The sequence below is a fragment of the Amphiura filiformis genome, chromosome 8 (assembly GCF_039555335.1).
Source record: "Amphiura filiformis chromosome 8, Afil_fr2py, whole genome shotgun sequence".
Lineage (NCBI taxonomy): Eukaryota > Metazoa > Echinodermata > Ophiuroidea > Amphilepidida > Amphiuridae > Amphiura > Amphiura filiformis.
In genome coordinates, this window is record NC_092635.1 from 42,261,644 (window position 1) to 42,277,629 (window position 15,986).

Consider the following 15,986-nt stretch of genomic DNA (forward strand, 5'->3'; position numbering starts at 1 on the left):
TGTAGCCAGAGGTTTCAGTGATATAAAAATCTCAACTTTTTTTTTGAGAAAAGTGGAGGATGATGATGCTGTGGATCACGAAATGCCCTTTAAATTTAATGCCCATTATTATATTATTATTATTAATATCCTAAGTTAGCTGTAATATCCAAATTATCTGAAATATCCAAATTATCTTATTTGGCATAATATTGATATCCAAAGTGAAATATCCATAATATTCTAATTAGCCATGAATAATATATCCAAATGATCTAAAATATCCAAATATCCCTGCAAATAATTATCTGAAATATAAGAATATCCATTATCGCCTTGATATAGGCCTAGTATAGTATCCAAATTATCTAAAATATCCAAATATCTAAAAATTTATATCAATAGGTGCAGCTATTAGGCCAAATAAAAAAATAAACATGTTTCACGTCCCCTCCCGCTTCCTTTTTTGAGGTTTCTTCAATTTTATTTTTATTTTTTGAAATTCAGTTATAACTTTACAAAAAATATGTCTAGGAATTCGAAGTAGAGATGCTTTCTATAGCCTTGCTAATATACAAGAAACACTTTTATAAGGTTTTGTGATAGTTAGAGGGGGCCTATCTCTCAGAACAAGAAATAAAAAGAGGCCTCCTCCTTTTCCCAGGCATTATTCATGATTATTGTATACGGTAGGCCTACCCCGAAGGGGGGCACTTCAATATGAAATGGATAGGTGTAGCACTTTCGCACTAAGGGGCATTCGGGGAGAGCAAAATGTAAAAAATATGGGGTCATTGGGTGAGAGCATGATTTTTGGCATTCGGTGAGAGCAAAATGTAAAAAATATGGGGTCATTGGGTGAGAACATGACCTTTTTTTTAAATGGAATCTTTGGGTGAGAGCCGAAACAGCGCCACAAAAACCTCGAAAATCAAATTTCTAGTTCTAAACGACTTCAAATGTCATTGTTTTTCAAAGTAACAAAATCAGTGAAAAATGAAAGTTGCTGTTCAAATTGAACAAATTGAATCAAAGGGTCTTTGGGTGACAGATCAAATGAAAAAATAGGGGGTCTTCGGGTGACAGAGCATTGGTTCGTAAAAAAATATGGGGTCTTTGGGTGACAGCGATGCTGAAAACGGGGGTCTTTACAGCCCTACATACGCGTCTCCTCCAAAGTTGGAGTGCCCCCCCCCCCCCCGGGAGGCCTACGCTAAAACAGCTCTATGGGTATTCACACCGATTTTGCGATAAAAATAAAAAATAAAAAGCCCCCTCTTCCTCCTTTTTTTCAAAAACCCGGACGTGAAACATGTTTTTTATTTTACTTGGCCTTATCCAAAATATATAAATATCTCGAGCTGCAGATTATTAAATAATTAATTGTCAGGATATAAATTTTGATAGTTACAATATAGTGTTGTGTGCCCTTATGCATGTTTATGGTCACTGAACAACAGGTCAATGCATTCCCGGGATGCATTCAAGGTCTATGCCATGGTTATTGATGGTGGCCGCTTTCTATGTGTAGTGATTGTGTACTAACGTGACGAAGGAAAAGGTAAGGTTTTGACTCAATAAATAGCTATAAATTAAAATTCTGGAATATGTATTCTATGAGGATTCTGGAGTATAATCATCGAGCTATAAATTATACAGCACATGAGCACGGTATCACTTTGTGTCAGTGTAACAGTTCCCAGGTTCATTTTCAGTTCTAAACAGGGAACCTAGATACCAGCATGACCAGAGAGTACTCTTTACCGTCTGGTCCCGCGTCGTGTTCCTTGTAGTTATAGGCCTTTCTGTAGAGCTCTGTAGCTCTCTGTAGCCTATACAAAGAGTGTTGGTGCAAAATGCAATTTCAATTTAGAGTTTGCACTAAAAAGAAATACAAGACTCCTCCTGTAGACATGATAGAAGTAGCTTTAAATCATAGGCCTTCACCGTGCCTTCACCTATGCTTATAAAAATTAATTGAGTTGCAGGTTTGTCATTAAATAGTAAATATTATGTCAGTCCATGTCAAATCAACCAATTTTCTGAAAAGTTCCCAGGTGACCCTCTCAGATTTTGATGAAATTCCATCAGAGTAATCTTTTGTGGCCACAATAAACCCATACAAAAATTTGGCCTCATAATGGCCATGTCGTTTTTGAGAAATGGCTGTTTAAAGTTTGGCCCAGACCCCCCTTTTCTCCTTTTTGGCACTCGCGAGTGTCATTGGCCCGGGTCATTGGTCATTTTTACCAACTTTGGTAGCTCATAACTTCTTGTTCTGAACAGATATAAAGCTGCAAGGTTGTATTCTAGCTAATCTTATGTCATATTTTCAGAATCTGGCTCTAAATTTCAGATATCTACTTTCCTTTTTAAGTATATGAGCACCCAAAGTTGGTCATTTATTCAACCGCAAATGTGATTTTGTCATTTTGGGGGTCCCCTGGTGCCAAAAATATGTGATCATATGACTCAAATGTCATAGATACATTGTCTATGGGTACATATCTCAGCCCACAAGCAAGTTTGAGCAAATCAAATCATTGATGGAGGAATAGGGGGCATCCGAAGTTGGGTCCGGGTGAAAATTTGCCGGGAGACCCCCCTCTTTCTGACCATGGTTGACCATGTGGACACTTAAAACTTGAATTGAAATTTACAGCCATGAAACATACTAATAAGACTACCTAGAAACAAAAATTCAGCTTTGGTACTCAACTCCATCATAGTTAGATGGCAGCTTGAAAATAGGGTGAAAAACCTGCTATTTCTTGTCTAAGGGTGTTGAATTCAGCAACCATGACAATAAAATTGGCAAAATTTGACTAAGTATTTTCACAAGTTATCTCAAGTGTCATATGAAATATGTTCTGGATGTGTTTTAGAGGCTAACTAACACATCTGGAGTGGTCTGTAAGGTACGACCCAAAAATATGAACATATATACTTATTCAAAATTTGGCATATTTTGTTATCATGGCTGCCGAATTCAACACCCTTAGACAATAAATAACAGGTTTTCCTCCCTATTTTCAAGAGCCATCTAACTATGATGGAGTTGAGTACCAAAGCTGAATTTTTGTTTCTAGGTAGGTCAATTTCCGTTTTGCAGCAATTTTGCTTAAAATTTGTCGATTCGCCGCCCCCTGAAATTTTATTTGCCCATAATATCCCTCCTTAAAAATTCCTGGTGCCGACACTGTGGAATATATGTAAAAGTATCAGTTTTCTTTGCTCGTTTTGAGGCCTTTTCGGCAAATATTTGAGATATTTTATGATAACCAGTCGATATTGCAAATCGATGAAAGTTTAACATATATGGGATGCGATCAAGCAAAATCAGTTTGAAGTAGGTCCAGGTCAATTTTGGGATTCTTACATGTTCATTTTTAGCATATTCACAGCTCCACATTAGGCAAAAAAAAAAATATTGTTGTGTTGCCCTCAAGTGGAAAAATGGGAAATTTGGGTAGGATGGTCGGATTATTATTATTTTTTATTTTTTTATTTTTTTTAACCTTCAGTTTTTAAAACTCCCCTCAAATATTAAATAATGCTTGTTCAATTAGGGGACATTTGTCAATTTTGACTACTGGATACCTGTTAGACAACAATTAAAGACTAGTCTTACAATAAAATATTAATTTTCAGTGAAAAACATTGAGTGTTTTAACAAATCTGTAAAAATCATAATTCAAAAAAAAAAAAAAAAAAAAATTGCGACCCTGATTTTTCAGGATTTAGGGTAGGACGGTTGAGGGCAACACAACAATATTTTTTTGGGCGCCTTAGTGAAAACCCCATGTCAAAATGATGTTTAGTTACAAAGTTACAACAATTTGAACACCGGTACATTAAAAAGAAAGAAACAGAAATCAAGTTGTACTTGAACAAGTCAAAATACATTATACTTTTAAATCAACTTAGCAACGATACCTTCGGTTTAAGATATGGCTGCAAAATTTGACATAACTAAACACTAAATCCGAACTTCTTTTGGAATAATTTCACAATTTTTGACAATTATCGAAGTTGGATGGGGTCAAAGAAGTCACTCTTTTAACATTTTCCCTTCGGAATTTCATCAAAACATATTTGCATGTGAAAGAAGAATGTTTTTCGCTTCCATTTTTGCAAAAAAGTCAATTTTGATTTTCCATCCCTACACACTTTATTTAAAACTAGGATTGCCGAGTTTGCTAGGATCGCATCACATATTATTATGTCCCACTGGAATCAGGACACTTCGCCCATAATGCACTTTGCCTCCAAGGCATCTCGCCTACACGCTACCCTGCCTTCATGCAATTTTGCCATACGCCATTTTGCCTACATGTATGTGCCATCTTGCTCTCTTATTTAGTATAGCGGTAATGCAATGTCAATTGCGGATATGGATGGTACGATGGGGTGGGGGTGTGTGTGTGTGTGTTTGAAGCAGACCGTATGATCAATAATTGTAATTTTGGGTTTTACTGGGGACGAAACTAGGGGGGAAAGAGCACTGACAGGGGGCATTCCCACTTCCTGTAGCACCACCATGGGGGGGGTGGAGGTGGTGCCTCAAGCATCATCTCTTTCTTTTCTTTCTAGATTGATTGATTGAATTGATTGTTTATAGAGTCTTTCCTTTTGTTTGTTTACGGTCCGGGTGGACACATACTTGGGTCCTGATGGGACCAGGCTCAAGCAAAATGCTCAAGCCAAGTTAAAAAGCTTCCAACTTATATAAGCATGCTGGCCTGTATGGAGACAGAGGTGGATTAAGGGGGGTGCCCGACACGCCCCCCCTAATTTTTGCAGAGCGGTGCCTGACTTTGTGTGGGCCCCAAGCTCACCGCGGTGGCGGCTCAGCACCCACACTTTTCTTAATAAGTGTTTCACTGCTCCATTTGCTTCTTGAGGGAGAAATTAATCATAGTAGATTAACAAAATTGAAAAACTCCCCCGACTGAACCCCCCCTCACTTCGTTCGTTTGGTTTGGGCATATGCCCCCCCCCCCCATTGAAAATTCCTGGATCCACCCCTGGGAGAGAAAACTCGAAAGAAACAGAAAGAAGAAAAAGAGGACGGAAAATAAAGACCACTCTCAACAAATCAATTGTACAATTTTACTCTTACCCTTTGGTCGAGAAATAAGAAATTGGGAATTCTTATTCCGTGCCCCATAGATTCTTGCATGTTCATGAAATTTGGTGGGAACGACTAAACCTTCTGCTACCTGTGGTCAGCACAAAAGCAGTTGGTCGCGAAAGCAGATAAGACGTGTGGTTCGAGAACGGTCTTGTTTCGCTTCTTTCTTTTTTTCTCTCTTTTTTTCCTCAATTCCCATGGCCTGTCTTTTTCTTGCTTCTTTTGTCTCAAAACAATATCCAAAACTGAGTTGTCATGACCTCACATTTGCTGAAATAGGTAGGAAACAGTATTTGTTTTAACCTGACCCTTTGAGATTTATCTCATATAGGATCTGTTTAAAATTACTATATCTATGTTGCTGTCACCACCAGGGGGGGTCACTCCCATTGTGGCCTGTACCCCATCGTACCTACCCTTGAAAAACTACCCTTTTTACATGTTTTATGGTATCCGTGAGAAAAAATTTGTAAAAAGGGTATTTTTTTGTGGGTGGACACGATATACGCACGTATTGTGTTTAGGGTGTCAAAAAACATGAAAAATTAGATAGCAAAATGCAATGTGCTGATACGTGGAAGGGTATGTAAATTGGACAGAATCAAGAGATAAATATGAAAGGGGAAATGATCCTCAAAAAGCATGTAAGAAGAAATCTGTGGTGCACATTTGAAATTTTCCCGAAAATCGGGGAAAAATAACCATAAATGACGAGTCACCAGTCACCAAAACAAACTACCCAGCAATCCTTCTTGGGGTATGAAATTTGATGCAAGGGATAAAATCCCTATTTAGAGTGTGAAAACAGGTACATGTTACCTGTTTTAATAGGGTATCATTTATAGCCAAAGGTTAAATCCTTGTTTAGGGTGAGTGCCGGGGGTGAGTGGTGCTTTTCAAAAGTTGATTCACGGGGATGGTGTACAGGCAATAATGGGAGTGACCCCTGGGCTGTCATAATTATGTACATGACCTGATACCTGAACATCTTTGGGAAAAAAGTCTTTATCTTTAGGTAAAAATTTTAATTGATTGCCGGGTCATCATCCCAGCTCAAATACTTAAAGTACATATATCATTAGATTTTATACAATTTACCTTGAGGACTTTAAATTTCAAAAATATCAATTTTTAATCATCTGCCATAACATGTGTATTATATTGCGAATTAAAAAAAAATCAAAATTATTTGATATCAGAAGGACATTCCTTGTTTTAAAAATGCAATTCGATATGTCTGATATGCTCTCAGGTCCCACAAAAAATATGTGAAAATGTTGCTATCTGAGCCCTTAAGCAAATTAGAAAGTTTTTGTGTGTCACCATCATTGAGATTAGAAATATCTTGGGTTAATCTGATCAATTTTGTTTTGAATCGCTTGTTTCTTCTTTTTTCATTTTCTCTTTTTTCTTTCTGCTGCAGTATTATATTGAATGCAATGACCAGTGATAGTTCATTTGCATTTAAAAAAGCATCCCATAACATGTAGATTACATGATAGTGTCTTTGTTAATGTCTTTAAGGTGGTACTGCACTGGAAATTTTATTTCAGCGCTGCAGACAACAGTTGTGGAGTCAAAAATGAGGGAAAACCAATATTTGATCAATAAATCAATAACTACTTGTCTTGAGTCACTGAAATTCCAATGTAGTAACTGGATTCCTTGCCCCTATAATATACATAGCTTTTGTTACCAGTGTGTTATTAGTTTTTGAGAAAAATGCAGTCACAAATTTATCAAGGGGTGTAGTACCACCTTAAAGTCAGTAATTTTATCTTTAATATAAAATGAAATAAAAATTGCATCAAACCTAAGATAATGACAAATCCACCAAACAAAAATGGAGGTAGGTGCAGCTGTGCAGGTGGTGCAATGCCCCCCCCCCCATCGAAAACAAACAAATTGTGCGCTCTGCAAGAAAATTGTGCTTTTTATTACTAATTGTGGTCTTAATAGAAATTAATTTTTGCCATAATTCTTATAATTTATAGAATTATTGCATTTTCAGAATTGAGTGATCAGACTTAATTCCACAAATAATATTAGAATCTATAACGTTATCAATTAAACCTGAAGCCCCTAACTCAATAACGTGCATTCAATGTTGTTAAAGGCAAAGTGATTTTCAATCATTCATCAACGCAGTGTAACAGTGTTCCTTTATTTGTTGTTAAATGCCAAAGATTCGGATGACATTTAGCAATTTTGCCTCACAGTGAATAGATTGACAATGACCCATTGTTGTTTCTAAGAATGGGGTGGACATAAACTTTGTGACCTTAATATAGAGACAATTATCGGCAATTCCTCTAAAAATTTCCCTGTAACTTATTGTTTATATAAAGCAAAGTGATTTTCAATCACATATATTCTGTTCTTGCAGCGTTCCTTTTGTTGTTAAAATCACTTAAATGACAAAGATACGGATTTGACATTTAGCAATTTTGCAGCACAATAAATATTATGACAATGAGCCATTGTTGTTTTCTAAGTATGAATGGAACATTAACTTTGTGACCTTTTAAGATCAGCAATTCTTTTTATCTTCATAACCAGCGCTTTTATTTTGATTGAACTTATTATGTATAACCTTTACAATTTCATTTAACATTGGGTTCACATACATGCTAACTGCTTACCCAGCAAACACAATTTTAAAAAATGTTATAAACATGTTTTAAACACATTTTGGTTTTGGTCCGGGGGTACTCAAGTTTGGTTTTGGTAGGGACGTGCGCTGAGAATTTGAAAGTGGACCCATAAATATACCAATTTTTCAAGAAATTTGGACCCATTGATATACTAAAAGTCAAAATTTTCGGCCGAATTTAATCCAAATTGTCCTAGTTTTTACAAATTTTCCCAAAATTTTTGCTAAATTAACGAAAAATTGGGCTATTTTCCGTAAAAAATTGAGAAAATTTTGAAAAAAGGACCCATTCATACAAATGTATACCAAAATAGGCTTTGAAAAAGGGGTCATTGATACCAAGAGGCTGAAAATGCTACCCATATTTGCGGCACGTCCCTGTATGGTCATTTGTACTTAGAACCCCCCGGGTTTTGGTCTTACTTGACCAACTTTGTGGTCAATGTTAAATACAAAATATAAAGAAATAATTCATCGCAAGTAAAAATTTAACCTTCTCCAGGCGGGTGTTGACTAACTTCACTGCAGACAACAAGTTTCAAAGTTTCTTTAAAATTTCACAAATTTGAGAATTGCACATTTTCATGACCATAATCAGTCTATAATATCGAATTGATTAATTCGAATTAAACAATTCATTGATGTTAGCACTGGGTAGTAGCCATTACTGCCAGTAGACAGAAAGTCTAGAAAGTTGACCTCAACGCTGTAGGTGGTCTTCCTGTAGGCCCTACTTTTGAATGGGACAGCGGTAACCTTGGGCATGTTTTAGACCAAAATTTTGGATTTTTCCGATTTTTTTCTAAGTTTGTGAGAGCATAACAAGACTATCCGTTGATGGATTTTGATTTCCGTCGGTAGATATTTTAAAAATTAAGTTTTTCATAACTTATTAAAAAGGCAGAGACTCCTGATGTATACCTTGATGAAAATTATCAAAAAAGTGCCTATTCAATTGTGTGGGTACGGTCCATCACCTGTCACTTGGTAGTCTTGTAACATGTCTAATGACGCTGCCCATGGCCACTCGATGAATTGTTTAATTCGAATTAATCAATTCGATATTATAGACTGATAATCAGCATGCGATAGATGCATCCAAATGAGTAACAAGCCTATTATTGGTTAATTGGTTCTTAAGATAGCTCTTGATTTTTGAGAAAATATCTCAAAACTTTTTATATCGAAGCCTATGGCTTAAGGGGGTACTACACCCCTGCCCAATTTTGGGCCTATTTTTGCATTTGTCTCAAAAATTATAGCGCATTGGTGACAAGTAAGATATGTATATTATAGGGGCAAGGACTACTATTACTGCACTGAAAATTTTATTTCAACACAGACAACAGTTGTGGAGTTACAGTCAAAAATGAGGGAAAACCAATATTTGATCAGTAAATCAATAACTACTTGCCTTGAGTTGCTGAATTTTCAGTGCAGTAGGTTTTCCCTCATTTTTGTGTAACTCCACAATTGTTGTCTGTGTTGAAATAAAATTTCCAGTGCAGTAATAGTAGTCCTTGCCCCTATAATATACATATCTTACTTGTCACCAATGCGCTATGTTTGAGAAAAATGCAAAAATAGGCACAAAATTGGCCAGGGGTGTAGTACCCCTTTAAGTAAGCATAAATAAAACAAACACCAGCATGACACATGAAACTTTTTACTGGTTCCCTCAAAAGCATCACAAATAGCTTTTAATATCTTTTACTAACAAAAAATGAATACAATGTTTATGATATTACAATAAAAAAAAAACTTGACTAAATTGGCACATTTTCTTAAATTTATGTTAAGGTTTCTATTAATTAATATCACAAGATTTCATAAATTGGGGGGGGGGGCAGTTTTTCATTGCATCAAAATGAGTCATTAAGATGAAAACATATAAAATACTTATTCAGAGGCTCCGGAAGATTTTGAATATGGGGGGGGGGGGCAAATGTTTTGGCCTGCCTGGAGGCGCGAAACGCTGAAGGGGGTGGGTGCAGGAGGGGCTATGCCTTTTGAAATGTATACATTTTTACACGAATTGTACCTTACATTATGAATTATACCCTACGTTGAAAATTTTGAATTTTACCTTAAAATTATGATTTTTCCCCTAATATTATGAATTTTATTACCTCAGATTATTGGGGGGGGGGGGGCTCTAGGGTACTTGGGCCCCCTCACCAAAATTATTGAGGCCCCCCCGGTTCCGGAGCCACTGTTATTAAACTGAAATAATTTACTTTCATAGATTATTAGATAAAGGAGGATTTTGTGATCCTATCATCCTCTTTGTATGACCTTTATCAGTATATATCCACGAAAAAAACTTTTACCCAAAATTTCAGTTGATTCCGATTTTGCGTTTGCGAGTTATGCATGATTTGTATTACAACTGCTCCATAGGCCACTGTTATAATTTCGTTTCAAATTTGACGATATTTTTGCTAAACAAATTAATCTGCAAGAATTTTTTGGTACATAAACATTATGTAGCCAGAGGTTTCCAGTGGTATTAAAATCTCCACTTTTTTTGAAAAAAGTGGGGGGGGGGGGGAGTGAGGCTGTGGATCACTTGAGGTTTATAATTATTGTACTTAAAAGTACAATTCAATTATGTAGTACCCTCTTTTAGATTTTCATGTTTAACTGTAAACTGTTTGACTTATTTCTACAATTCTTGAATATACCAAGCCTTCATTACATGGTGAACTTTTTGTACATATACCTCTTATACAACTTATTTTATGTATTTATGCTCTTTGGCACTGACATTTTGTCTTTGTTACCAAATCCAAACAAAACCTGTTGTTCGTTTGGTCTCGACAATTAATATAACTCTAATTAACTAATTACATTGATGTTTTTTTCCATAGAATCTGTAATAATGACTATCTATGTGATCGGAGTAGATGTTGGAGGAACGAACACTGATGCTGTATGCCTGGATGGTAACACTGTAATAGATTACTCCAAGGTTTCTACAACTGCTGATGTCACATCTGGTGTAAAAACAGCTTTAGAAAATCTCCTCAGCAAGCTTGAGAAAAAAGGTATTAAATTTAAGAAAGATTTAATTGCTATTTTATAGAGTAATATATATGTGTAATGCTAATAATGGGGTTTTTTTAAAGATATTTATTTTTTGGGTTTTGGAGTGTCCTTGAACCTAAAGCTTAATGCAAGAATCATTCATGGTTGACATAAAAAAGAAAGAAAATAGGCCCTGGTGTTTTTAATATGCAAAGTTATAATTTATGTCCATGTCATACTCTATTAATGGTTTCAAAATGGATACAAATTCAATGCATATTGAAATCATTAATAGAGTATGACATGAATACAAATTATAACTTTGCATATTAAAAACACATAGGACCTATTTTTTTAATGTCAACCAAGACTGATCCTAGCATTTAGCTCTAGGTACAGGTAGCTCCAGGCCCGCATTACACAGGGGGTGGGGGGTGCGGTCGCACCTCCCAAATTGGCAAAAGTATACAAAAGTCCCAAAATTACAATTTGCGCTTTTTTGGTCAAAAAAGGTCCAAATTTTGGGAAGAAAGTCCACTTTTCACAAAATCGCCCCCTTGGAAAAAATTCCACTTTTTCAAAATCAGCACCCCCCCCCCAAAAAAAATCCTGCATACGGTCCTGACAGGGACACTCCAAAACCAAAAAAACAACAAAACAAAACAAAAAACCCCAACATTTTTCGTCATTCACAGTCAAGTTCACATTCACAGTCAAGTTCTGCCCGGCTAATATTTGTACTCATTCTCATACACAAAAAAAATCATATCTTCACTTGTACTCTCATCAAACATCCTTTAAGGTTTTTTGTTTTTTTTTATCTGTTTGCCACTTCAAATGGAAATTGATGCATATCCATGGGAATTATGATCCTAGCTTTAAAAAAAAACAGCTAAGGGACTTGCAAAGAACAAATTGTAACAATTGTAAAATGACTTTTAACAGCAATCATCGCAGGTAATGAACAATTTGTTCAAATCACAACCACATGGACAGTTAAATCGACAATATGGACACTACTTGAACAGATTTAGTGCAAAAAAATCTCTTGAGCATAGAATTTGTTTTTTCTCATTTTTTTTCTAAAGGAAAGGTGATCTATGTTAGGGGATCGAACAATCCTTATTATACATTTAGCATTCATGTGCACTATCTCTGGAATATTTACATATTCAGAAAAAACATGTTGCCAAATCTCTATGTATAGGCTAAGCCTTAACAGAGTAATTACACAAGTTAAAAAAAAAATCTGAAAAAAAAATCTGTGGTAAGCAAGAAATGACCAGGCTCTTGGAATAAAGACTTTTTGCAACAAAAAAGAAACCTGTTAAACTTAGAATACTCGGAAAATTCAAAAACACGACTTCTACTAAAAAGTTTTGAAATGTGAAAGCAGTTAATGCAAATAATAGAAAACAAAGTGTTGAAGTAGTGACAATGCTAAAATCCTGGAACTTAATACTTTTGACATTTTGAAAATCAAAGAAAATGTTTTCAATAGCAGGTGTGAGATCTGTATCGGTATTGTGTCCTTAATCCTGTGTAATAGGAAATGACTAGTTTGTTTCAATAGCCTGCCACTGTTGGGGAAATTCCCATCCAGCTAGCTGCACCAATGGTCAATTGCAGTCGGTCACTGACATGTATCACAAGGTTAGGGACCAATTCACAAATACTTGTTAGAGGGGGGCCTGATGTAAGGGAAAAAAATCACATATATCAGACCTACATTTTTTTCAGGGCCCCCCTTTCTGGCCATGAAAAATGTCCTCCATAGAAAATAGTGTAAACTCATGTTCTATGAGAAAAATTAAGGTCATTATTTTAAAGCCCCCCCCCCCCTGTTTAGAGTGATAAAAAAAATTCAGGCCCCTCTTTTTGCATCAGGCCCCCCATTACAAGTGTTTGTGAACAGTCCCTTAGAATGCTCAATTCTTCCTCCTTTCTCTTGCAAAGATAGGGTGTCTCAATAAAAACATTAATTACCCAACTTTGACCCCTTTTTACTCAAGTTTAGAGTAAATATAATGGACAGAAATTTTACATATCCCTAATTTTTATTGTCTTTCTTTTTGAAAAATTTTGCTGAAATAATGTGAAATTAACACTTTGCATTGTTGAGATATGATGATTTAGGCAAAACCCCTAACAAAAAAATGAAAGAAAAATGTGCTCCTCTGACAAAAAATGAAAGAGAAAATCTGGAGGGCAAAGGAAAAGAAAAGGGGCAAGGAGCCCCTTTCCACCAAAATTCACCAGAATAAAAACAACTCTTTTGTTAATTTTATATGATGGTCATTAACCTTTAATTCATGTATGAATATTACTTTACACTGAAAATGTCAGAATATCAGTGTGAATCCACAAATCAATATTTTGCTAAAATTGCTCAAATGATTTAGGGTGAATCAAACTTTGATTCCTAAAGTAAATTTCCCAAAGATCAAAAAAAAAATTGAAAACATATGAACATGATTAAAGAGTTTAACATCAACACCACACTATTTTTCACTCAAATGGACCATTTACGCTAGGTCGACTAGTGTCTTCAGCAAACAAAATATCATCACAGCATTAATTACCATCTGCTGGAGATGTTAGTTGGTTACTCTTTAATAATTTTCACTATGTATGAATATATTCATCTCCATCATCATCATTTAATATGGTAAACAGGGCTAGACCTTAACATTTTTTGAGGCATTCCACAGCCAGTGAGGCTTGTAACTTTAAAAATTGACAAGCCCAATAGAAATTTTACAAAATAATTTAAAAAATAATTTCTCCATTCTAAACAGTACTTTCAAAACCCAAATCTCTGATCCAATCGTCATTCAAAAATATTCATTATCAACTTGCTAGTGGCAGTGCCAGGAATTTTTTTTAGGGGGGCATAGGGGGCAAAGTGAATTTCAGTGGGGTGCCAATCAACAAATTTTGTGCAATATTGCCGTAAAAAGCGGACATTTTCGTAATTTGAGTTTTTACTGGAGGCAACAGGGGTGCAAGAGTTCTGACTGGGGGGGGCATTTGCTCCACTCCCTGTGGTGCTGCTACTGCAACTTACCATTGGCATTGCAGCCCTGATGTTAGACTGCATGAGACAAATGAATTGTAATAGAATGTATGATTTATATTTTTCAGGTAAAATTGGAACCATAGGCCGAGTCAATATTGGTACCACTCACTTTGTCAATGCGGTAATCCAGCGTCAAAATCTCACACCAGTAGCTGTAGTGAGGCTTTGTGGTACAGCTACCAATTCACTCAAGCCCTTTGTTGATTTTCCTGATGATTTGAAGCAGGTAAATTCAATTAAAGTGATTTAGAAGAGTTGCTATGATCATGTCCCCACCCATGCATGTTGAAGGGACTTTTACGCTGTTCTTATAACTTGCTATGGAACTTTAAATTGGACAAGGTCAAATTTTAAAACTACTCAGATTGGACTAAAACATTAATCAAATTATGTGACGCAACATCATAACATGAAGACCATGCTACACCTATCCCAGCTCCAATTTTGCTTGCAATGGGATATGTGAACTGTTCACCTGAGTGCATATTAATTAAAATTAATTTGATTTGGCTCTAAGTTGATTTACATGCAAACTGATTTGGCTCAATTGTACATTATATATGTTCTGTACATTCCCCATGCATGGTTGTTTTTTATATAATTCATTCAAAGATTCTTGTCATTTGATTGGTCAATTACTATATTTGCTATTTTTAGAAAAAAGACTAATTGCACTCCATCCGAGTGCACCAAAATTCTGTGAATTTAATGATTTCAACAGCAGAGAAACACACAAGCAGAGAATCACAAAATCCTTTTTTTTTTTTTTTGGAGGGGGCAGCTGTTATCCCAAAGTTTTGCCAAAACTGATGTTAATATTACATCATTATACAAAAAACTTGATACAAAACACAGAGGTCATCAGGTTAGGGGTTTACTATTCAAACATTATACATGTTACATTTAACTGCGCTTTTAAAAGGGCATTTCGTGATCCACAGCCTCATCCCCCACTTTTCTCAAAAAAAGTAGAGATTTTTCTATCACTGGAAACCTCTGCCTACATAATGTTTATGTACAAAATATTTCTTGCCGATTAATTCGTTCAGCAAAGATATCGTGAAATTTGAATTTCGTTCTGGTATACCAGAACGAAATTACAACAAATTGTCTATGGAGCAGTGTATTGTACATAATCATGCATAACTCGCAAACGCAAAATCGGAAGGAACTGAAATTTTGGGAATAAGCTTTTTTCGTGGATATCTGCTGAAAAATGTCATAAAAAGAGGATGCTAGGATCACGAAATATTCCTTTAAGTTAGACCAGGTCTAACTTGTTTTGTGCATACAGACCAAAGTGACATGAAGTGAATAATAAAAGTGTAAAATATGTAACAGTATCATCGAGAAAGTTTTGTACATATGTTTTTCACCTAGTGTCACTTTTCATTTTTAACAGAGAATTTGTACCTCAATCCATCTTATCAATGGTGGTTACCAGTTTGATGGACAAGTCATAACCCAAGTTGATAAAGAAGAAGTGTTGAGATGCATTGAAGACCTCAAGAAGAACCAGGTGAAAAATGTGGTGATAAGTGGAGTATTTTCACCTGTCAATGGGTCACAGGAAGAGCAGGTATGAACATGTTTTTATAAGGAGGGAAGGAGGAAGAGAGTAAGGAGGGGGGGGGGAGATGGATACAGGGATGTAAATCTTCAGGATATTACCAGAATTCCAAAATTTGCCCCCCAAAAAAAAAAAAAAAATACGGAAAAAATTATGGTTTTTTTTTGTGCATTTCCAGAATTGGATGATGATAAATCATCATGAAAAGTGCCAAAAAACTTTTTTAGGAGGGGGTGATACCCTGCAGCGTATTCCACGGACAAACCCCTCTAAATGTTCAATACGGCACACAAACTGGATTTTCAGGAAATGTATATTTTACCCATTTACATCCCTGTGAATAGGTTGGGGGACTGAGAAGCAGATGGCGACAAAGATTGAGAGATGACATGAGTGGAAAATGAAAGATAACTTGTGCACTTGTGGAAAATATACATTAGTGAGAGGGGGTGTGTTGGTATGTGGTAAAAGAAAAGGAAAGAACTATAATCAATCAAAATTTGTGTGGGGGTGTGCGTGCGTAAAACATGTAAAACAGGGATAC

The 15,986-nt window shown here is 35.7% G+C and overlaps 1 protein-coding gene across 1 annotated transcript in view; it reads left to right on the forward strand.

The window, feature by feature from the left end:
* The first annotated feature begins 1,514 nt into the window (after positions 1–1,514).
* Positions 1,515–15,986, forward strand: part of LOC140159063 (uncharacterized) — a 57,502-nt gene continuing 43,030 nt past the window's right edge. The window contains exons 1-4 of the mRNA XM_072182393.1: positions 1,515–1,540; positions 10,637–10,813; positions 13,938–14,098; positions 15,275–15,451. Coding sequence (XP_072038494.1) covers positions 10,648–10,813; positions 13,938–14,098; positions 15,275–15,451 — 504 coding nt within the window. The 5' untranslated portion in view covers positions 1,515–1,540; positions 10,637–10,647. The remainder of the gene's footprint in view (positions 1,541–10,636; positions 10,814–13,937; positions 14,099–15,274; positions 15,452–15,986) is intronic.